This window comes from Pipistrellus kuhlii, unplaced genomic scaffold, assembly GCF_014108245.1.
Source record: "Pipistrellus kuhlii isolate mPipKuh1 unplaced genomic scaffold, mPipKuh1.p scaffold_m20_p_4, whole genome shotgun sequence".
NCBI lineage: Eukaryota > Metazoa > Chordata > Mammalia > Chiroptera > Vespertilionidae > Pipistrellus > Pipistrellus kuhlii.
This window is the reverse complement of record NW_023425540.1, coordinates 91,141,731-91,164,716: the sequence shown is the minus strand read 5'-3', so window position 1 is coordinate 91,164,716 and position 22,986 is coordinate 91,141,731. Positions and strand designations below refer to the sequence as shown.

General features: G+C 59.8%; 2 protein-coding genes across 11 annotated transcripts in view; one reads left to right on the top strand and one right to left on the bottom strand.

Moving 5' to 3' along the window:
- The window catches only part of TSC2 (TSC complex subunit 2), a 40,498-nt gene extending 35,560 nt beyond the window's left edge, over window positions 1-4,938 (top strand). For all 8 annotated transcript variants that reach the window (XM_036409134.2, XM_036409132.2, XM_036409130.2 and 5 more), the window contains 9 exons: window positions 155-648; window positions 870-945; window positions 1,203-1,289; window positions 2,265-2,451; window positions 2,739-2,878; window positions 4,034-4,112; window positions 4,194-4,285; window positions 4,369-4,467; window positions 4,600-4,938. In XM_036409134.2, the coding sequence (XP_036265027.1) occupies window positions 155-648; window positions 870-945; window positions 1,203-1,289; window positions 2,265-2,451; window positions 2,739-2,878; window positions 4,034-4,112; window positions 4,194-4,285; window positions 4,369-4,467; window positions 4,600-4,764 (1,419 nt within the window). In that variant the 3' untranslated portion in view covers window positions 4,765-4,938. The remainder of the gene's footprint in view (window positions 1-154; window positions 649-869; window positions 946-1,202; window positions 1,290-2,264; window positions 2,452-2,738; window positions 2,879-4,033; window positions 4,113-4,193; window positions 4,286-4,368; window positions 4,468-4,599) is intronic.
- A 4-nt stretch (window positions 4,939-4,942) lies between these two features.
- The window catches only part of PKD1 (polycystin 1, transient receptor potential channel interacting), a 47,115-nt gene continuing 29,071 nt past the window's right edge, over window positions 4,943-22,986 (bottom strand). The window contains exons 20-46 of one of the 3 annotated variants that reach the window (XM_036409124.2): window positions 22,779-22,950; window positions 22,271-22,423; window positions 21,526-21,670; window positions 20,735-21,355; window positions 20,418-20,574; window positions 19,919-20,171; window positions 19,650-19,845; window positions 17,785-17,955; window positions 17,559-17,702; window positions 17,260-17,470; window positions 17,033-17,159; window positions 15,534-15,650; window positions 15,396-15,445; window positions 14,514-14,698; window positions 14,319-14,412; window positions 10,289-10,407; window positions 10,007-10,209; window positions 9,739-9,933; window positions 9,205-9,344; window positions 8,700-8,812; window positions 8,297-8,444; window positions 8,063-8,188; window positions 7,659-7,833; window positions 7,115-7,405; window positions 6,905-7,039; window positions 6,526-6,828; window positions 4,943-6,431 (exon numbers count right to left, since the gene is read on the bottom strand). In XM_036409124.2, coding sequence (XP_036265017.1) covers window positions 5,970-6,431; window positions 6,526-6,828; window positions 6,905-7,039; window positions 7,115-7,405; window positions 7,659-7,833; window positions 8,063-8,188; window positions 8,297-8,444; window positions 8,700-8,812; window positions 9,205-9,344; window positions 9,739-9,933; window positions 10,007-10,209; window positions 10,289-10,407; window positions 14,319-14,412; window positions 14,514-14,698; window positions 15,396-15,445; window positions 15,534-15,650; window positions 17,033-17,159; window positions 17,260-17,470; window positions 17,559-17,702; window positions 17,785-17,955; window positions 19,650-19,845; window positions 19,919-20,171; window positions 20,418-20,574; window positions 20,735-21,355; window positions 21,526-21,670; window positions 22,271-22,423; window positions 22,779-22,950 — 5,206 coding nt within the window. In that variant the 3' untranslated portion in view covers window positions 4,943-5,969. The other 2 variants (XM_045571439.1, XM_045571440.1) reach the window with 2 other exon arrangements.

The window sequence follows — 22,986 nt, the reverse complement described above, 5'->3', positions numbered from 1 at the left end:
GAAGGGGCTGTCCTGGGGGAGGTGGGATCATCAGGTGGTGCTGGTGGCTCTGTGGCCCAGGGCAGGAGGACATGTGGGGCCTCATTGCCTCTGGGGAAACCCCACAGCCCAGGTGGGCTCAGTGACAGTGTTTTCTTGGGAATGTTTTTTCCAGTCATCTTCAACCTCCAGCCAGGAGGAGAAGTCATTCCGCGCAGAGGAGCTGCCTGCTGGGGGCATCCCCATCGAGCGGGTGGTCTCCTCCGAGGCCGCCCGGCCCTCCGTGGACCTCTCTTTCCAGCCCTCGCAGCCCCTGAGCAAGTCCAGCTCCTCACCGGAACTGCAGACCCTGCAGGACATCCTCGGGGACCCCGGGGACAAGGCCGATGTTGGCCGGCTGAGCCCGGAGGCTAAGGCCCGGTCACAGTCAGGGATCCTAGACGGAGAAGGCGCTGCCTGGTCAGCCCCAGGCGAAGCCAGCCGGGGCCCCTCCCACGCCGAGGGCCCCGCGCCTCCCAGCGGTCCCCGCTCCCCCAGCGGCCTGCGGCCCCGAGGCTACACCATCTCTGACTCGGCCCCGTCTCGCAGGGGCAAGCGGGTGGAGAAGGACTCCTTCAAAAGCAGAGCAGGAGCCTCCAACGCCGAGAAGGTGCCAGGTATCAACCCCAGGTGAGCTCACCCTTCGGGCTGGAGCTCCGGACAGGACGCCTCTGGCCACGTGGCATCTCATCGCCCGGGGTGAAAAGGCTGGGGTATAGGCCTGCGTATCCTCTTCCTGGGCTGTTCAGTCACAGGAGCGGGCAGTCCTGGGCAGTGGGCGTGTTCGCACCGCCAGGACCTTGATCTGGGACCTGCGGTGCCACGCTCAGCCCTCATCTTTCCCTCTGCAGCTTTGTGTTCCTGCAGCTCTACCATTCGCCCTTCTTTGGTGACGAGTCCAACAAGCCAATCCTTTTGCCCAACGAGGTGGGCATGCCTTTCCTCCCCTTCAGGGGTTCCCTGGAGCCTGGGGTCAGGGCACAGGGGGGTGCCCAGCTCTGGGTAGTGGTGGCCTTCACCCAGGCCTGCAGAGGGCTGCACCTCAGCTCCCTGCGGCAGCCTGTGGGGATCTGCCTGGGCGGGGAGAGCCCTCCCTTGGGCAGGCATCTGGCTGAGCCTGGCCAGGCAGGGCTGGTGGCAGGGACAAGCCCCTGCCCTGGACTCAGGCCGGACTCTGGCTGTAGTCTTTCGAGCGGTCAGTGCAGCTCCTCGACCAGATCCCGTCATACGACACGCACAAGATCGCCGTCCTGTACGTGGGAGAAGGCCAGGTGAGGCTGCTGGGACGGCAGGGCCTACCCCCAGTGCCAGGGCAGAGTTGGGCGGCCTTCCTACTCGGGGCGGGGGTTGGGAGGATGGGCCTTTGTCCTCCACAGCTGTTACCGCGTAAGTTGCTAGAGTAATAAGTGGTTATTGAGCTCCATGCCAGGTACTATTCTGATGTGAGGACACACGAGTGAGAAAGATGGGTCAGTGTGTAAGCACATGTACTGGTGAGAGTGCTGAGGACTGTGGAGGGGAAGGGCAGGTCCCAGGAGCCTGAGAGTGAACAGGGTGCTGTCGGTGATCCAAGGGCGGTGATGCTGAGCAGAGATGCGAGGGAGCTGGTATGTGTGCAGGCGTGTGTGGGAGCATCCACTGTAGAAACAGGCCTGGGGAGAGGCACTCCCCGTGTCATCGAGGTTGGCCCTGAGTGAGCTCTGGGCGGGGGTGGAGGTAGAGCTGGGGAAGTGACGGGGAGGGGCCGATCGGCGAGAGCTTCGTGGGTCGCTGTAAGGCTGCATTTCTGTTCCCAGAGGAGGGAAGGTCTTGGATGGTTTTGAGTCAAGGGTTTGCTATGACTATGCCCAAACCTCAAAAGCATCGCTCTGGCTGCTGAGCAGAGAAGTGGGATAGTGACAGTCCAAGTGAGAGCGGTGCAGGTCTGAGGAGTAGGTCAGAGGGTGCTGAGGAATGCTAGGGTTCTGGGTGTGTTTTGACAATTGAGCTAATTGCTGGCAGGCTAATTATGAAAGGGAAAGTCAGGGATGCCACCTGGGCAGCTGTTGGAATGAATGTACCTTGCACTGCGTCCAGGTTGATGACAGAAGTGGGCGTCTTTGCCAAGTGACACCATTCACCCCCCACCAACCACCCCCTGGCTCCCAGCAACCCCCAGGGCCCTTGGGAGCTGTGCTCAGGGGGCGACAGTATACGGATGGGGGGCGACTTGGGAGAGGTGCCACCATGCTTCTCTCTCTCTACAGAGCAACAGTGAACTCGCCATCCTGTCCAACGAGCATGGCTCCTATAGGTACACGGAGTTCCTGACGGGCCTGGGCAAGCTCATCGAGCTCAAGGACTGTCAGCCGGATAAGGTGTACCTGGGTGGCCTGGACGTGTGTGGCGAGGACGGCCAGTTCACCTACTGCTGGCATGACGACATCATGCAAGGTGTGAGCCTTCCCGGGCGTGTGTCCCCCCAACCTCATTCCTATTGGCCTGTCCTCGGGGGAGCAGTGGACGTGTCCAAGGGCCCGAGGTCATCAGCCTGAGCACTGAGGCACATTGGGCTGCAGCTCTGCTTCCAGCAGCTCTGCCCTCAGAGAGAAGAGCCAAGTGCTGCTGGCCAGGCACCAGAGACATGGCTCCTGCAGGCCCAGAGCCTCTGGGCCCTTCTGCCCCCGGCCGGCCCCCTGCCTGGACGGGGCGGGCCTGCAGCTTTCCCCTCTGCCTCACAGCTGTTTTCCACATTGCCACCCTGATGCCCACCAAGGACGGGGACAAGCACCGCTGTGACAAGAAGCGCCACTTGGGCAACGACTTTGTGTCCATTGTCTACAACGACTCTGGCGAGGACTTCAAGCTGGGGACCATCAGAGTGAGCAGGGCTTTCAGGGCGGCGGGCTCCGAGCTGGAGGCATCTCTGGGGAAGTGTCTGCTGGTACATGTTGAATGGAAGCAGTGAGCGCCACTGAGACCAGTGTGGTGACAAGCAGGAGCTTTAGTGTCCCCCTCTGCCAGCCGGGGTGACCAGGTCCCCCCTCTGAGCCTGTGTGCTTCTCTGTAATGAGGATGACAACCCTGTCAGTTCCTTCTTTGAGCACATGGCACATGGCTGTGGTTTTGGGAGGATAGCAATGCACATGTGCTTAGCAGGGTGCATGGCATGTAGTAAGTGCTTAGTGTGCTCATGCTGTGAGCCCTGCTCCCTTGCTACCTCCTCCTGTCATTGCAGAGTGGTGGGGGTGGGGATAGGCCCTGGATTCCCTTCCCTTTACATGTGCTTGGGCTCCAGGACCTAAGGGGAAGAGGTGGGCTCAGACCTGGCAGCTTGTCAGAGTGGGGACATGGAAGACAGAGGCAAGGCCAAGCAGGGAGGGAAGCCCAGCGCAGCCCAAGTGTCTGAGGTGCTGGTGCTCAGAGGGGTGCACTTATCCTCAGTGCACCGGAGGCTTTGGAGGTTATGGACACAGGCTCCGGGCAGAAAGCCTGGTGGAGCCGGAGTGCCTGTGGAGGCTGGTCGGCTGCTCCTTGAGGTGAGGCGCTCTGGCGCACTGCTGGTGGGTGTGCGGTGCTTGGGCATGCCACTGGGAGGCTCGTGGGAGCTGCCAGAGTGTGGAGGGCATCTGAGCCAGGGGCTGGGAGCCCGCAGAGCTACGTGCTGCTTTCCGTTGACAATGAGGCCGTTTTCAGCAAGTGGCAGCAGGTGCCGTAGGCAGTGTGTTGTGTTGTGTGTGTGTGTGTGTGTGTGTGTGTGTGTAGGGGGGAGCTCTGTTACTATTCATGATTATGACTGTGAACTTACACTTCAGCAAATTCATGTGCTGGGATCCTGGTGTGGAGAAGTTGGGTTTTAGAATGTAAGGCAGCCAGGAGGGCATGTATCAGCCCCCGTCTGCAGGCTGGACAGGAGGGAGTGTGCAAAACAATATGGCGTTAGCGAGCCGCTGGCACTGATGCACTGCTGCCCCTCGTGAGGAAGTGGCAGAAAGTGGCCTTTGGTGCAGGGGTAACCCTGCTTTTGTCTGAGCAGGGCCAGTTCAACTTTGTCCATGTGATCATCACCCCCCTGGACTATGAGTGTAACCTGGTGTCGCTGCAGTGCAGGAAAGGTGAGGCCCGGGGCCTGGCGGGTGGGGTGGGGGGGAAGGCTCAGGGTCCTGAGCCCCACGGGAGCGCTGTGCTCCCCCCAGACATGGAGGGCCTTGTGGACACCAGCGTGGCCAAGATCGTGTCTGACCGCAACCTGCCCTTCGTGGCCCGCCAGATGGCCCTACATGCAAACGTGAGTAGAGGCGGCCTCTTGGGCAGGTGAGATGGGCTGTAGGTACCACCCAGAGGACTCACCTGTCTGTGCACCCTGCCCAGATGGCCTCGCAGGTGCACCACAGCCGCTCCAACCCCACTGACATCTACCCCTCCAAGTGGATCGCCAGGCTCCGCCACATCAAGAGGCTCCGCCACCGGGTAGGCAGGGCGGGCCCTGGTGCAGAGGCCCCCAGAGGCGGCGGTGGCCGGCCAGGGTGGGCGCCCATAGCCACCTGGGAGAAAACGGGTGCTGCCCTCTGGGCTTGACGCTAAGGCTTCCTCTCCCTTCAGATCCGTGAGGAAGCCCACTACTCGAACCCCAGCCTGCCCCTGATGCACCCCCAGGGCCACGCCAAAGCCCCGGCGCAGGCCCCTGCCGAGCCCATGCCCACCTACGAGACAGGCCAGCGGAAGCGCCTCATCTCCTCCGTGGACGACTTCACAGAGTTCGTGTGAGGCTGCAGCTGGGGCAGGGCCCAGTGGTGGTGCTCACCGAGATGCCGAGGACATGCCCAGGGCTCCTTGCAGCTGCCCTGCTAGACCCTCCGTGCCCCCTACAGGCAGCATTTATTTGTGCAACTGAATAAAGTGGTCTTGTGCCCACTGGCCCTCAATGCTCGGACACAGACACAGGTAGCAGTCAGCCAACTCATTTATTTGACTTTGTCTGTTGGGGGTAGGAGAAGAGGGGCAGGATCAAGGCTGAAGCTTTGGCCACGCCCACAGAGGTAAGGGGGCCCATCAGGTTGTTTTCAAGGCCTCCCCCCTTCAGGAAAGCCTCACGCGTGTTCACACACTCCCCTCCCCAGCCCCGGGAGCCAGCCCCAGGGAGGGGTCTTTCCCCCACAGTAGTGCTGTTCCCGAATCATTCAGACCCGACACCCGCAGGCCTGGGCCCTGCCTCTCGCTGCCTGGCCTTGGGCAGGGGACAAGGCCATGGTGGTGATAAGAACTGCCTGGGGAGTAGCCCTGCCCCAGACAGAAGTCCCAGCACCTGCCCCAGGCCAGACTCAAACCAGCAGCAGCTGTCCCTTTCCTGGCTCTGGCCATGTGGCAGGTGTCTAAGGGAAGGAGGCCAGCTCTGCAGCCCAGCTCCCCCTCAATGCAGGCAACAGTGGGCACCAGGCCATTGCAGCCACCAGGCCCCTTGGCCCTAGTGAAAAACAGCGACGTACAAAAATATATACATTTTTAACCCCATATAAATTACTGACAATAGACACATAGATGGCAGCTGGAAGTAAGTGCACTCAGCAGGGGACAGGAGAGGTAATAACTTAGGGGGAGGATAAGGGGTGCAGGTTCCCTCCCCGCAGCCTGGATCCTTAGCAAGAGGGAAATGTCTGCCCAGGAGGTGGGGCCGGGCACAGCCCGCTGTACCTGAGGACTTGGGAAATAAATTAATATCTCAGAGGCCGGGCGCTCGGTCCAATACTGCTGTGTCCTCCCACAGAGGCCTGGAGAGGGGACCCTGGGTCCTGACTGGCCACGTGGCCTCTTTAAAGTGCTGAAGCCCAGAGAGAAGTGCTGCCGCTCTCTGGGGAGCTGCATGCAGCTCTTCTGCCTGGCCCTGGACCTTGAGGGTGGCAGAAAGTAATACTGAGCATTATCTCCTGGGCCCGAGGGCCGGGGGAAAAGGCATGAGCTCAGGCCCCTTGGGACTAAGTGCTGGTGGGGTGGACCTTGTTCTTGGCCCGTAAGGAAGCCCTGCTGGGGCTTGTAGTCAGGCCGATGCCTCGACTGGCCCGGGCCAGGCGGCTGGGCAAGGCGGGCTGCAGGCCCGAGCCCGCGGGAGGCGAGGCTGGGGACCGGCTGGCTCTTCGGCCGTGCAGGCTCTGCAGCCTTCGCTCCAGCTGGTAGACGTCCTCCGTGGCCTGGTTGAGGCGGTCGAACTGGGCGAGCAGGGCCTCGAACACGGCTTGAAGGCGGGAGGGCTCGGGTTCCACCCGTGGCCCCGGCCTGCCTAGGCCCGCGCCCAGCCCCTCCAGCTGGCTAGAGGACGTTGAGAGACGGGAGCCATCGGAGTCCCCGGTAGGCGGGGGCACGTCTGGGGACGACTTGGAGCCCCTGGACGAGCGAGAGGGCAGCGGCTCCATCCCTTCGAAGCGGACTTTGTGGCGGAACTGGGGGCGGCACAGGGGCGCGGTCAGTCCGGCTGCACCCTGGGCTCACCCGGGCCCAGGGCGCCCCCTCTCCCCCCCACTGGGCCGTACCCACCTCCTTGACCTTGCTGAAGCCCATCCAGAGGCGCAGTCTGCGCAGTAACAGTTCCACCATCTCATAGTCTTGTGGCTCCCAAGCTGGGCGGTAGAGCTCCCCGCGAAGAGTATGGTACCGCCACCGGAGGAGGACTGCCCCCAGCCGCAGGGCACCCCACAGCCGCAGGGCCCAGAGCCCCGTGCACAGCAGAGGGGACAGGCGCCAGGACTCGGGGCACAGGGCTGGCCAACCAGCCCTGGGGCACATCACCAAGAGGGCCTGGGCCGCACTCTTAAGTGAGTCCACGCAAGAGGACACCAGCTACGGGAAAGGTGGCATGAGTGAGGGATGCAGCCCGAGCTAAGCCCCCCCCCCCCGGAGCCCCACCATCACCTACCAGAATAGCCAGCTGAGCATAGGCCACCGCCAGCGTCACCAGGCCTAAGGCTGCCCCCAGCAGCTCCGGCAGGGCCCGGCACAGCGTCTTGCCGAAAACCGACCACTGACGCACGAAGCGCAGCTGCTGGGTGGCCTGTGGGCAAGGGGCGTCAGCCGACAAGCCCTGGCCCAGCCTGCCCAGCCCCGTGCCCGCGGGGCCAGCCCTCACCTTGACCAAGAGCAGGAAAAGCAGCGAGGCGGCCAGACCGCGGGCCGCAGCGCTCAGCTGCGCCACCTGCTCAAAGCTGGTGAAGCGGCGCGGGCGGCGGCGCACGAAGCGCGTCCACTGGCGGTCGGCGGCGCCCAGCTGGGCCAGGCGCAGGAGGGCGGCGGCGGCCGTCAGCGCCACCAGCAGCCACCGCGCCCACGCCCCGGGCCGCGCCAGGCGCCCACGGCCCTCCCGGCGCCAGGCCCGCGCCTCCGCCACCGAGAAGTGCAGCGCGAACAAAAGCAGGCTCACCTGCGGGGGCGGGGCCGGCGGGTCAGGACCCCAGTGGGCGGGGCCGGGTGAGGGGTGTGGGTGGGCTCAGGCTGTGCGGGGCGGGGCCAGGGGGCACTGGGGGCGGGGCCGGGTGAGGGTGTGGGCGGGCTTTGGGCTGTGCGGGGCGGAGCCAGGGTGCGCTGGGGGCGGGGCTGGATGAGGGTGTGGGCGGGGCCGGGTGAGGGTGTGGGCGGGCTGTGCTGTGTGGGGCGGGACCAGGGGCGGGGCTTACCGTGGTGAGCAGAGGCAGCGAGAGGCCCGTGCTCAGGCGCCGCAGAGCGAATGGACGGACGCTGAGGGAGGCCACCGCGTGTCCAGCCACGGGGAACTCGAGGCGCAGTGTGACGGCGGCGTGTAGCCCCACGGCCGGGCTGTAGCGTGTGAGCTCCACGAACACAGCGCGGCTCCTTCTCAGACGGCAGGGATGAGGAAGAGGATGAGGGACAGGATGAAGGGGCGTGAGAAGGCAGGAGCCTCTGATGGAGGGGGGGGGCGTTGTGTGGACTGGGGAGGAAGTAGTGACTGATCTGGAGCGGCAAAGCCGGGGAGTGGGAGTGAACTGCGATCCCTGGTGAGGGGGCCACCGAGGCTTCAGGGGACCGGCAGAGCGAGGCAGCCTGTTTCACGAGTGCCTACCTGTTGTCAATCCAGTTGTGCAGCTGCAGAAAGCCCAGCTGCTCTCGGCTCTCCTCCAGGCTGAGCCCCAGCTCCTGCACGTAGCCCCCGCTGTCGTACACAGAGCAGTAGCCCCAGTACCAGACGCTGCAAGTGAGGGGCAGTGTTAGCCAGCCCAGCCCTGCAGCAGCCTGGGAGCCCTGCTGGCAGGGAGGAGGCTCCTCTGGAGAACACCCTGGCCCCTCCTGTGCTCACCCCAGCACGTCTGGCGCAGAGTAGGCCCACATCGCAGAGCCGTTGTGGGCAGCACTCCCCCAGCCAACGCCATAGTCGCTGGTGCTGAAGTCTCCGGAAGCTGCTGAGCACGTGTGCGCCCCTGAGCCTGGCCGGTCTGGGCAGAGAGCTGAAATCAGAGGGCTGGGGACTGAGCATGACCAAAGCAGGACAGCTTACCGCTTACCAGCTCCACATGATCTCCCCCAAAACCCTCCCAGAATCCTGAGGACAGCGGTCCTGCCTCACTGACTGACCGATGGGGAAAATGAGCCAGGGAGAGGGTGAAGGTCACACGGCTAGGGAGCTGAATCAAAACCCTGCCAAAGCCTTCTCTCCGGAAAAGAGCAGGACAAGTGCCAGAGGCCCCCGCCCCCCCACTCACCTTCCTTCAGCCGCACCTGCCGCAGCCGCGGGGGCCCCAGCTCGGGGCTGGACTGGTTCCCATGGACGAAGGGGAGCAGCACATGGGACATCCACGGCCAGAACTCATCAGACCTGTCCGCACAGAGACGGTCACACGCTCCACCCCGCAGCTCCCCGCGCTGCCAGGGGTCAGAGGTCCAGGGAGCACAACTCCTGCAACCCCGGCCCAGCCATGAGGCTGTCAGTGCGCCAGAGGGGATGAGGCATGGCTCACTGTCCTCTGGGGACAGATAACGAACTCTATGGCTGTCCTGGGTGCCGTAGCATGTTTAGCAGCATCTCCGGTCGCTGCCATTGCCAGCAGCACCCACTCCAGTCCTGGTAACCAATAATGTGTCGAGACCCTTCTCAATGTCCCTTGGGGGCTGAGCTGGACCAAGGCAGGATCAAGGTGAACCCTGGTTGGCATCAGCACCACCCTGGCCCAGCAGACAGGTGTGTACATGCCCCCAGGGTGTCCGTACCGGGTGATGGCCAGGAAGGCCTGGCTGTCTAGCTCCTGCCTGATGGCACTTTGCAGGCGGTAGGCGTGGCTGTGGCAGGAGGCGTCCCCGTAGTTGGCCAGCAGTGTCACCAGCAGGAAAAGCATGTACACCAGGAGGCTCTGGGGAACAGGGGCGGCCTAGTGTCAGCCATGCCCAGCCCAGCTGCCGAATCAGGGCAAGGTCTGGACAGCAAACTGCCCGTGCCAGGGCGCCTAGCACTGAGAAAGGGCAGCACAGACGCCCCAGCAGGGCCCCACTTGGGGGCAGACGTGACTCTCGGAAGGCCGAGGAAGCCACACCTAGGGCCCTGCCGTAACAGGCAGGAGGAGGCATGGAGGTGGGTACAAGGGGCAGAGCAAGGACGGGGGCATCAGGAGTTGGGGGATGGGAGGGAGGGGGGCTGCAGAGCACTGGGCCTTTGGGGAGGACGGGGTAGGGGTGAGGTTTGAGAAGAGGCTGCACTAGCCGAGGAGAGCGCGGGTGGGCAGGCACTGGCCATGCAGCCTGACTCACCCGCAGCATTCTGTGGAGCCTCTTGACTTTCCGGGCCTCCTCCTTCGCCAGAAACAGCGCAAAGCCGTGTGGGGGCCGCACGCGGGGCACACGCTCGCTCACAGGCGTCACCGCCGGGCTCTCCACCAGGGTGTCATCCTCGTCAGGGTGCAGCCGCTTGGCCACCAGTGAGAAGTACAGGGCTTCCAGCAGCACCTGCGCCAGGGGTGGCATCAGCGAGGCGCACGGGTGCCAGAGGCTGGCAGCCTGGCCCCTGCATCCCACTCACCTTGAGAGGCTCCCAGCCGAGGAAGGAGGCCAGGAAGCTGGAGCTGCTCGAGAGGAGCCACATGACACTCACTCCAGGGGGGAAGCTGGCCCCGACCCACCCCGAGACTCCCACGGCGCCAGCCACCAGCAGCAGGCTGAGCCCGTGGGCCAGGGGCGCACACCAGGCCGGCAGCAGTCGCTTCCGCAGGCCCTCCACCAGCCCTGGGAGGCAGAGAGAGGGGTGAGGGGGGCCCGGAGGGAGGGGAGGGGGGAGGGGGGCATCCGGGGGCACAGAGCGCACCTGCCCTGGAGAGCCGTGCTGACTGGGGCTGCTCCCACGTCGGGCCTGGGCTGGGGAGGCCGCTCCCCCCGAGTCTCCGCAGCAGCAGCACCTCCGTCCTCTCCCCAGGAGGGCCGGACCTGAGGGCAGGAGGGGGCACGGGCACTCGCCTGGCAGCCACACCGTCCACTCACCCGAGAGGCAGTTCCTGAGCCTCTCTGGGCCTTGCTCCTCACCCCACCCCAGGTCCCGCAGCCTGTCTCTCTCACCCCCCCACTTCCCGCTCACTCCATCCACCTCGCCCCAGACCGTGACCTGCGGCCCCTCCGGTCCCGCCACCACGGCAGCAGCCGTGCCTTCCCAGCAGGACTTCACACCAGCCAACGACCACTCCCCGCCTCGGGCCTCCCTCCCGGCCTCCCGGCCGCACCTGTGCCCAGAGGAGCCCTGCGCTCACGCGCCTCTGTAACCTGACTGACTTTTAACAAGGACGTGTGTTTTCCAAATTCCAACAGTGCCCAGCACTCCGTGGGACCAGACACCGTGTCTCTCATGGTGCCACTGCCCATCCCAGAGCTGCCACCCTGGGCAGAGGGAATGAGAGGAAAAGGGGAGGAGGAGGAGGGAGGGAGGGAAGCAGGACCGGGCAGGCAGTACTGGAAGGCAGTGCACCCCTCAGGGGGATTACAGAACAGAAGAGAACAGGTCCCAGCATCTCAGAACCTGCCTGCCATGGAGCTGCCCTAGATATTTCCAGTTTGTGCGTCTCCGAGAGAATAAAAGGCAACATTGTCAGGGGAGGGGAGATTACAGAGGAGAGCAGTGCCGACTTTTCCTGAAAGTGACTTTTCTGATTATAAAAGTAGCATCAGCTATTTGTAGGAAGTAGGATGATAATAAACAGAGAACAGAAGACAAGGTGGAGGGACAGGGAGCGACATGCCCCACAGAGTGTGAGGACCAGGAGCCGCAGCCGCTGGAGGAGAGCAGAGCAGCAGCAGGAGGAGGAGGAGGCCGTGAGGAGGAAGGCAGTGGGGCCGGCCGGGAGGCGGGTTTCCAGCCCTACTGCTGCCTCAGTGCCATCGCCAGCTGACGGTGGTGGATGGGAAGTCAGGGCCCCACTTTTCCTCTCTGGGCTTGAGCATCAAAACCCTGAAGGAGAGGGCCCGGCAGCTGATGGAAAACATCCACCAGAGCAGACAGAGGACATGCACTCATGACCAACTTCACCAGAGCAGACAGAAGGACATGAACTCATGACCAACTTCAGGCACAGCCTCGAGACCAGGGTTTTGGGCCTGAGAGCAGCTGGAGGAGAGGATGCACCAGCTTTATAACTGCCACAAGATCATCAGAAAAGGTGCCAGGAGTTCACCCCGAAAATGGCCAAGATCAGCCACTTGGAAACAGAACTCACACACTGGGCCGCACTGGGAGACCATGTACTGAGACCTTTGGAAGGAAACAAGCCCATGAAGATGGTGAATGCTGACAGCTGAGTCACCTCTCAATGATGGACACCGAGAAGGCTCCGAGGCCACCACTCCAGCCGCTCAGAAAGCTGTTTGTACAGTTCTATAATGATCTTGGCACGTGCACATGTGCACACACACACACACACACACCCACAAAGGCAGCAAGTCCAGCCACCATCATGGGCCCAGCCGTGCTGTTCCCAACATGTGGCAAATTTACCCCACCCCAGTCCTACACAGTTCATTAAACACTTGAATTTTGAGAGAGAGAACAGCATTTCCATCATGACAGGAGCAGTATTGGTATAATTATTTCTAGTCCCTTTTCTATTTGTTCATGTTTATATTTTACATGTGGGTATAAACATATTGTATCAAATCATATAGTGGATCCAGCATAGAATACACACAATTTTACATTCAACTCTAAGCCGCATGACAGCAAAGACTATGTTTACTATTGGACAGCATTCACTGGTTCCTTCAGTCACCCAAGTTGTTAATCCCCTACAAATACAGGCACTGCTCTAAGCACTGAGTGAAAGGAAGTCCATGCACTTATAATGTGCCACAGTAGTGGGGGGAGCAAACATTAAGCATGAACATTGCTTCATGTATGGAAAGCAGGGGAGGGGACTGAGGCCTAAGTGTGTGTATGCATGTACATGTGTGCACAGGTGCACAGGTTCATGTTATTGCACCTTACTGCCTTTGCTTAAGGCAGGAAGGAAGGCAGCTTTGGGTGAAGACCTGAAGGAAGTAGACCATGAAGCTCTTATCTTGGGGAGGAGCAGGCGAGGCAGAGGAGGCAGCAGATACAAAAGATGGAGGCAGAAGAGTGAGGGATGCTGTAGCGGAAAGGAAGTGGTTAACAGAGAGAAGGTGGCACGAAAGGCCTGCCTGGGTGCGGCTGGTGGGCCACGAGGGAGTGCACCCACCCTGGTGGGCACCTCCAAGTTGCCCCGATGACATTCCCCTCCTGGGAATAAGATCCTCCCATGGAGAAACCAAGAGGATCTTGTGGAGTGACAGTGTGTGACTAACGAGGCTGAGCCATCAAGGGAACGGACTGTCCACTCTGGGGACACTGGCCACCAGTTGCAAGGACACTTGAGCAGCTCAATGGTGTGGTCCAGGCGAAGCTGAGGCCTCCCACCAAGATGCCTGTCATCTGAGCTAAGCCTGGAATTCGGGGTAACCCATTAGGCAGCCATAGCTAACCGTGCCCCAGGAAGCAGACTTTCTCTGATGCAGATGGAGGACTGCTAAGGTGGCCCAGGAATGGACCAGCAGAAGATGACGCTTGGATGGAAGGGGCAAGGGCAGGTGGAGAAAAGACTTCTGTGAGGAAGGATGCAGAAAGGAGTCAAGGACCAACCTACAATTTTTGGCTGGGGGTGGAAACGTCTCAGTGAGAAATCAGTGCTCTGTGCATGCTGCTAGTCTGCACTGCACACTGACTACCTGAGATGCTGTAGGCCACATGTGTCAAACACAAGGCCCGCGGGCCAAATCCGTCCCGCCAGGCCTTGCAATGTGGCCCGCACCACACTGTCATCACTGCACTCCGCTGCGTTTCCATCACAATGGCAGTTTATGTCTGTTCAGTAAACCATTCGGCCCGCGATTTAGGCTGGATTTTAGATTTTGGCCCCTTCTCTGATTGAGTTTGACACCCCTACGTGTAGGCAGACAGTCAGTGTCTGAACAGGGAGCCACAGGGGGTGTGCTGCTGCAGGTATTTGGGGTGGTCAGCTTATAATTACTACCCCAGAATCTCCCTATGTTACAGTGTTTAATCAACTGATAATTTCTTCATAAAAATGCCATCATGTCATGGTTATGTCTTCATAAAATGATTGGAAAAATTTGCCCTTTTCCCCTGTGTCTGGGACAATTTGTGCATCTCAGTCATTTTTGGTTGCTTGAAAATTAGAAGAGTTAAAGGAATAGAAATACAGATATTAAATACAGAAACAGAAAGTGCCTGGCCGGTGTTTCTCAGTGGTTAGAGCATCAGCCTGCACACCCAAGGATCCCAGGTTCGATTCCCAGTCAAGGGCGAGTATCTTGTTTGCAGGTTTGATCCCCAACCCTGGTCGCAGCGTTTGCTGGAGGTAACCAATCGATGTGTCTCTCTCACTTCAATGTTTCTCTCCCTTCCTCCCTCCCTCCCATTTTTCCTTCCACTCTCTCTAAAAAGCAATGAAAAAAAAACATCTAAGGGTTAACAACAACAAAGAATAGAAGGGAGTTCCTAATGAATCTTGTTACTAAATTGGAAACAAATAGTCTCAAAATAAAGAAATGGGATATTTAAAAACCTGACAATGACTCTTCGTCACAGCCACCCTTTCTGCTCCTCAAATGTCTTTCCTGCTCCTATATAACGGGAACATTCCTGGGCCGTGGCTGACCCCAGGAAGTCCTTCCAACCAGTGAGGGACGCAGAGGTCAAATGTTACCCAGCTCCACACTGGGGCTCGGGGCTGGACAACTGAGTCCCATGGAGGAAGCAGGGCTTCTTGGCCTGGGTCCCCGACACTGGCCTCCACCCCCAGGAGCTGGGCACTCACAGGCCAGTCAGGAGATCCGTTTCTACTTGCGTGTCCTGGGTGGGGGCCAGGCTGCTGACCCCTTCGGCCAGGATCTGCCGGATCAGGTCTTCATCTAAAGAAAGCGGGATGTGCCGTCAGGGAGGCCTGGGCTCCTCCCACCCTGAGCCTCAGAACCCTCCGCGGAGAACTTACGGATGTCCCCTTCCTGCTCACCTGAAGCGGAGAAGTATTTGGCGGGTGAGGAGGGGCTGACCAGGGAGAGACTGTCCTCCTCAGGGCCCAGAATGTGGCCCATCCGACCCCGTGCCAGCCGCTGCAGGGTGCTGCCCATGATGGATGGGTCACTCAGCAAGTCTGGCCAACTGAGCGTGCCTTCGCTGGATGGCCAGCACACCAGGCTGTGGAGACACAGGTCAGCAAGGGGAGCCCAAGGAAACTCGTCTGCACATCCAGTCACACACGGATACATGGGGCCTCTGAGCAAACACCCCCCTGGAACATGTGTAACAACACAAAGGGCCAACAAATACTGGACAAGAACACGCGATAGCACATACAGCCCAGGTAACCATGACATGGCACACACCCAGCCCAGGCACCCATGACATGGCACACACCCAGCCCAGGCACCCATGACATGGCACACACGCAGCCCAGACACCCATGACATGGCACACACCCAGCCCAGGCACCCATGACATGGCACACACCCAGCCCAGGCACCCATGACATGGCACACACCCAGCCCAGGTAACCATGACATGGCACACATCCAGCCCAGACACAGATGACATGGCACACACCCAGCCCAGACACCCATGACATGGCACACACGCAGCCCAGACACTCATGACATGGCACACATGCAGCCCAGACACTCATGACATGGCACACATACAGCCTGGGTAACCATGACATGGCACACACGTAGCCCGGGTAACCATGACATGGCACACACGTAGCCCGGGTAACCATGACATGGCACACACGCAGCCCAGGTAACCATGACATGGCACACACGCAGCCCAGGTAACCATGACATGGCACACGCAGCTGACCTTCAACAAGATTCACATTTTCTCTAGGGGCCCCCACCTTTTGGAATCATCCAGAAATAAGTCACTTTTCATTTGTCCAGCGAAGGCCTAGTGAAAAGTACAGAGAGAGCCTCTGACTGAGCTGCCCGGAGGCAGTGGGACCCACCCCACCAGGCAGGGCCCTGGGAGCCCTCACCTCGGCCCGGAGCCCAGGGAAGGCGAGGAAGGAGCTGTCCAGCACAGAAGAGTCCAGGTAGCTGTCCATGTCCAGGACCTGCTGCCCTGTGGGGGTAGGGTCTGGGGCCCCAGCCACCTGCAGGGAGAGGCAGGTAGTCAGCAGGAGCAGCTCTCGCTCCTGTTCCAGGGAGACATGCAACCTCCTGAGAATGTGGAGTCTGGACTAGATTTTCCTAGAGAATGTTCTAGAATGATGCACACATTCGATACCTGCACTGTCACCACAGCCCAAGCACGTCAAACTCGTGGCCCACCAACCTTAGAGGATTTTTGTGGCCCAGCCAGTATAACTGTATATGAGAAACGTCTTAATAACAATTTCATAACTTAACCTTTACAATATCCTGTTATACATAATTAATAACAAACTACAACATCCGCTAATGACTGATTAATCGTGTTGCATTCATTTCCCTTACACACAGGTGCACCATTTCTCTCCACTAATACTAGCAGTGAATATTTTAGCAGCCAATTGCCATGTCATTAGTCTTGTACTGACTTGTTTGGTGTGCTCAACAGGAAATATTTCGCTATCAGAGAACAAGAAAAATAGGTTTATTTGCATTACACTTAATTTGTGTAGTTGTTCAGTGTCTGGTAAGTTAATGTTTAAGAAAAAATATTTTTATTAAGATGTTCTATTGTTTTATGTTAATGATGACTCATTTATTTCAGCCCTTTGTATTCAGCATGTCTCTATCGAAATAAACCTACGTTTCTATGAAAATTGAAGCTTTTGTTTTTTTGTGGCCCACATAAACTTAAACCTTATTTGGCCTGTGTTGGCCTTTGACATTAGGGAGCACTTCAACTGTAGCTGGAGCAGCTAAGGACCGAGGTGCTGATACTGTCTGAATGTAAGCAGCTGCACATGCTCCTATCACGTACTGGACTCCTGGAGTACATCCCTCTTGGTCATGTGGATATGATTTGCTATTTTGTTGAGGGTTTCTGCCTGCATATTCCTGAGAGGGGTCTGTGGTTCGTCTTGTGGTGCCCGTCTGGCTGTGGGGGGAGTTAGGAAGTGTGCCCTCTTGGATTTTTTTTTTTTTAATGTATTTATTTTTGCCCTCCTGTTTGTGAGACTGGGAAGAACTGCTGCTTCTGTAACTGTTTGGAATAATCACCAGTGCGGCTACCTGGGCTTCCCTTCACGGAGGTTTTAAATTCAATCCTATACTTGCTACATGTGCGCTCAGGTTTTCTGTTTCTCCGTGAGGTGGTTTTGGTAGTTTGTCTTTCTAGGAACTTGTTTCTTCTGAGTTACCAGTCCTGTTAATTTCTGTGCTGTGGGTAGTGACATTGCCTCGTTCATTCATCATTTCAACAGCTGTATTTCTCCTTTTCTCAGCTAAAGGCCTTGCTGATTGTCCCTCTTTAGCTGCCATATTGGACAGCACAGCCCTCTACACAGGAACGAGGCTCTGCTTTCCAGAGTCCGAGGCCCCAGCCCACCTTGCTCCGGGACATCCGGAAGAGGAACAGGATAACCAGGTAGATGGGGTAGACAACCACACTGGACACCAGGCCCACGGCGATCGTGTCAACACTCAGCGGAATCAGCCCGGACACGGGCCCCGAGCTACGTGACAAGAGAGGAGAGACCTGGCTAGGTCAGGCCGGGAGGGGGCACAGGAGGGGCTGGGCATAGGGAGCACATCCGAACCCCCACAGGCACCCACCTGTAGGCAGCGTCTCCCACGACCCCATACCACACAGCATTGGCGCCCAGGAACAGGCAGATGAGGAGGACGCAGCAGGTGGCCCGCTGGACTCGAGTGAAGCGGCTGCGCGGCGGCCGGTCCCACATGGAGAGCCAGATGTGCTTGTCAAAGAAGCCCCGCTGGAGCTCCGCCACCAGGAGGCGCCGGAAGCGTCGCAGGGCCGCGTCACCTGGAGAGAGGGCACCGTGGGTCCCGGAGGCCAGCGGCGCGGCTGCTCCTCCGGCCTCGGGGTGCGGGGTGCGGGGTGCGGGCCTTACTCGCTGCCAGCACCTCCTTCTCCACCAGCCCCCCGTTGGCCTCCGTCTCCACGGACAGCCAGTCGTTGACCAGGAAGAAGGTGCTGCGGGCGGTCTGCAGGTCCCGGACGATGACGTGCTGCAGGAACCAGGCGGGACTGAGCCCTGCAGAGGGGCGGGCGGGAGCGGTCAGGGCGCAGAGTGCCAGCAGGAAGGAAAGGGGGGCGGGGGCAGGTGCCGCGCCGACCTTTGTTGTCGTGCCACACGCGGATCTTCCACACGCTGCCCAGGCTGTGCGGGGTGGCAATCTGGAAGATGTCCAGGCTGTTGCGGTGAAAGGCTCTGTCCCCGTCCAGGTGCCGGTGGCCGCTCCGGCTGTCCGCCCCGAACAGCATGATGCCCACGTGTGCTGTGGTGCCTGGGGGACAGAAGGAGGCCTATGGCTCTAGGTTTGCTGCCCACCAGCCATGGGACCCAGCCATTTCCTTCCTGTCTTCATTCAAGTACAGGCGGTCCTCACTCTGCTCAGCTCGAATGAACACAGATCTCAGTTACCTAACTTGTTAAACACAGCCCCCAATGACATGATTCATGTGTTAGTTATGATGGTACATTAACTGTCACTGTGTGAAATATAAACGTGGCTGCTAGCTCTCAGTCCACTATGTAAATAAGGATGCACAGCCTGACCAGCAGCCAATCGCTCACTTCTTCCAAAGCTGGCTGATTGGGTCACGGTGCATCTTTCAGTTTCCACAGACCACCCAGCGTGCGCTGGTGCTGCCTCCCGTCTCCCCCATGCTTTACAAGAATGGCCATCAGAGCGGGGCACTGGCCGGCAAAGAGGGAAGCACAGCGAATACATGAGGAACGGTAATCACGCTGGACATGGATTCTGAACCAAAGGTAAATGAACCACTGAGGCAGCAGCCATGGGAGTGCGGACCCGGACAGAGACTCCAGAAAGCCGTCAGTGACAAACTTCCCGCATAAGTAAGGACAGTGGCCGTGACAAAATGGACAACGAGGTTACAGAACAAAAATACGGGGGCGAGAGTTTCATATTAAAAGAACTCTCGCCAAAACCGGTTTGGCTCAACGGATAGAGCGTCGGCTTGGGGACTGAAAGGTCCTAGGTTCGATTCCGGTCAAGGGCATGTACCTTGGCTGCGGGCACATCCCCAGTGGGGGGTGTGCAAGAGGCAGCTGATCGATGACTCTCTCATCGATGTTCCTAACTCTCTATCCCTCTCTCTTCCTCTCTGTACAAAATCAATAAAATATATTTAAAAAATAAATAAATAAATAAATAAATGAATAAATAAAAAATAAAAGAACCCTCCAAGGTATTTCATGATATGGAGAGGGCAAACAAGAAATGCTGGAATCTGGCAATTCGCCAGGGCACAGTAAGATGTTCACTCCACATGGTGAGTTACATGAGAGAACACAAACTATTCTTGGTAAGTTTTTCACAAAGAAATAAAACACTTTAATTCCCAGTGTGTCTGTTTTAAGTAAGCTGTACTAACTAAATGTTTCAAGTTACACTATACTGTTTATAACTGATTTTTACCATCTTGGAAATAATCTTTATTGTTTTTACAATGATTTATTATCATTTAATAATCATTTTCCACCCTGGCTGGTGTTGCTCAGTGGTTGGAGCATCAGCCTGCAGACCGTAGGGTCACAGGTTCAATTTCTGGTCAAGGGCATGGACCTGGGTTGCAGGTTCATTCTCTAGCCCTAGTAAAGGCACAAGCAGGAGTCAACCAATTAATTTGTTTCTCTCCCCCCCTTCCTATCTCCCTCTAAAAAAAAGTCAATGGAAAAATATCCTCAGATAAGGATTAACAAAAAAATAACAAAATAATTTCCCCTTCTGATCACTAAGCTGGCTTTCCAGGGCCTGCGCACACTGGGAGGTCCCGTATGGCCGTACAGAGACCGTCACCCAGGCTGACGGCACCTGCTGCCCCGACTGCTCTCATCCTCAGGAAGTGACAGCCTGTCCACAGTCACACAGCGTCTGGTCAATGAGCCCTTGTCCTGTGCTGTCTACAATCACGGTTAGGGAGAGTGGCCGGAGCCAAGGGAGGGGCCCCTCACCTGAGCCGCGGCCCCAGCCGGTCTTGACCAGGATCTCGTACTTGAAGCGGCCCCCCTTTCCGCAGAAAGGGATGGCGCGGACCCGGCTGACGTCGAGCTGGTCCAGCTTGCGCAGGATCACGGCCATCACCGCGTAGGTCACCAGGCACACGGCGCACGTCAGCAGGACGACGTAGTTCGTGGCCGAGGCCGGCTCCTGGGGAGAGAGCCGTCAGGCCCGGGAAGCACGGCCTGCCTCAGGCTCAGGATGGAGCTGGCCCCGCACTCACAGGGAAGATGAAGTGGACGTGGCTGGGCGGCACGAGGAGGCTGGCTCCGAAGGCCGTGAGGTGGCGGGTGAGGCACACGGCCTGGCTGGGCGAGGTCTCCTCCAGGGGCACAAGCCCCTCCGTGCGCCACATCATCTCCTTCTCACTGAAGTACTGGCACAGGGACGTGTACAGGCCCACAGACACCTCCAGCGCGGACCAGCGGAAGTGGCTGGTCAGGTTCAGGTAGTAACTCCCGCCCAGGTCTCTGGTCCTGTTAGGAGCAGGGGGAATGTCACGGCCACACCCTGCCTGCCAGCCCCTCGGCTCAGGACACAGCAATCTTCTCAGCCACAGCCACGCTCACCATGCGAGGCCAGCCTGGCCACGCCCCGTCACTCTGCTGCACACGTGCTGCCACAGGGAGCCTAAGCGCCCTCAGAGACTACCCCACCCATGCCCACCAGTCCTGGTCTGGTGTCAGACCCGGTGCCCAGCCTGGGGGCCACCCCGTCCTCACCCCGGGGCGATGAAGAAGGTGTAGGGCCTGTGGTCCTCGCCCGCCAGCGCCTCCAGGCTGATCTTCCTGCTGGCTGAGCAGTTGTGCTCGTTGGGCCAGGGCGCCGAGTGCAGGTAGACGGCCAGGTAGGGCTCAGGCTCCTCAGACAGGTAGTGCTCTGGGGGCGGCATGTAAAGGGTCAGACGACCACCCACCTGGGCGACATCCCCGAGAGCCCTGGCACCCGCCCTCCCGCAGCCTGCGGGAGCCTCCGTGCTGGGAACAGCTCCTGCTCCTCCCGGCTGCCCCTCCGCCCGCCGCCCGGCCACGGCACCCACCGTTCAGCACCGTGTAGGTGAGCTGCAGGTGCAGCCCGGCCTCAGGTTTGGTGTGGTTGGGGGTGACCACAGCGCTGACCGAGGCGCGAGGCGGGACGGTGGCGGAACCAGCAGGGATGCGGTGGACCCGGGCAGCCAGGTCAGGGCTGTTGGGCACCTTCACGGTGATGGCACGCTCCGAGGCCAGCTGCCCGATGGGGATCTGGGCGCCGGCTTGCGTCTGGAAGGCCATCGACGCCACCTTGGTGGAGACAGTATAGTTGCTGATGTAGCCAAAGGGAAAGGGGTTGGAGTCAACGAGGAAGATGAGCTGCACCACGTCGCTGAGGTTGGACAGAGCCCCGCTGAAGGCAGTGGGGATGGAGAAGTGGCAGCCGGGGCCCGAGGCGTTGCCCTGGCAGAGCAGGCTCAGGGGGTCGGAGCGCTTGCCCTGGGCCACGATCTCCTCGCCCGCCAGGGTCAGGGGCTCCTCGTTGAGCACACGGGAGCGCATGAGGATGCACATGAGGGATGACGACAGGCGATAGGCCGTGGATGCCACCGTCAGTGGCAGCAGCTCGGCCCCCGGCTCTGAGGGCTGCAGGTCCCGCGCGTTGGAGTTGGACAGGTGGATGAGGTCACCTGTGGATGGGGAGACAGGGGCGAGGTTGGCAGGAGAGGTGGGAGGGTTGGGGGAGAGCTTGGCGGGAGAAATGTGACAAGGAAGAGAGGCTGGGGGAGAGAGGTGGAGCAGCGGCAGGGCAGAAGGACGGCGGGCTGGGGGGTACCACGGTCCCGGCCGCAGCCCACACCTGTGATGTTGAGGATGCTGTCGGCAATGGCGGTGGGTGTCCCCGTGCCCGCAGTGGTCTCGGCCTGCAGGACGCGCATCATGGCCTCCAGCTTGAGCAATGTCTTCTTCTGGCACGAGAGGCACACAGGCTCCCTGCTGGACACCTGAGGGAACCCGGGCCGTGTCCAGCCTCGCTCCAGTCTGGTAGCTCCCTTAAGCTCCTGGCCCAGCTTAACGCCATCCCATTCGCTGTGATTCTGGGGTGCCCTCCATGGCCACAGCCTGCCTGTTCCCATCGGGTGCCTCAAACCACCCCAAACAAAGCTCCCCCCACGCTGACAGCCTCTCTGGGGCTCCTCCCTCTCTGCAACAAAATCCAGGTACTATGGCCCTCCTGGCCACCCCAGCCCACAAATCGCCACAAATGCCACATGGCAGACAGGGAGACTCCCAAAGGCGCTCTGCTCCTCTGCTGAGGCCTCTGTGGCAATGCCCTGGCACCCCAGTTCAGTGCCCCCACCCCCATCGCGACGTGCCCGGCCCAGCAGCTCCCAGCTCCCCGGTGAGGTGGCGGCAGCCTCGGGGCTGGAGAAACCCTGTCAGCCCTCTCCATAGCGGGGCCCTCCTTCTGCCCTGGGCCGTCCTGCAGGGTCACCCTGGGGGGCGCCTACGGCTCAGGCTGGGCTCCCCCAGGAAGGGCACAGGGCCAGCCAGACTCTCGGCAGGGAGGCCCAGTGCTGCCAGGAGCCTGGGTCCCATCCTACCATGCACTGGGCCAGCACGGCTGCGATCTGCTGGATGTCGTCCACGGTGTTGACCCGCAGGGAGACCAGGGTCTCGGTGATGTTCTTGCGTATCTCAGCCTGCAGCTGCCACCTTAAGTCTGGCTCCGCCTCCACGGCCAGGCTCTGCTCGTGCTGTGGTGAAGGGCACAAGGCAGCCATCAGTGGACAACAGGCAGCCATGCTGTGGGCACAGTGCAGACATCTCCGGTGCTGCAGAATGTGGGCAGTGACTCAAACCCTGTTTCTTCAAGGGCCCTCCTGAGGTTCTGGGGTGCACGGAGAAGCAAGGCAGGGGGTCTGACACTGGGGAGGGTCCCAGGAGGGTCTGCTGAGAGGAGAGGCCATTTCAAGGAGGTTAGGGATTTTGTCTGTCGGGAGCCAGGGACAAGCCCTTGGCAAGAATCGAGAGTCCAGTCAGAGTACTGCTCTGGGCCAGCACCCAACCGCTGAGGGCAAACGGCCCAGCCCCCAGCGCCCCGGGACTGACCTCGTTGAGCACAGTGATGAGGGCCAGTGAGTACTCGATGACATGTTGGGGGTCAGCCTGTCTCAGCAGCTTGGGCAGCATACTCTCCGTGAGGCTGTGCAGCCACGGGGCGAGCTCTGGGGGGCCGCCCAGGGCGTCGCCTGGGGGCTCTGGCAGGGTGATGGCCAGAGACCTGTGCAGAGGTCATAGGTGAACAGGCAGCAGCCGC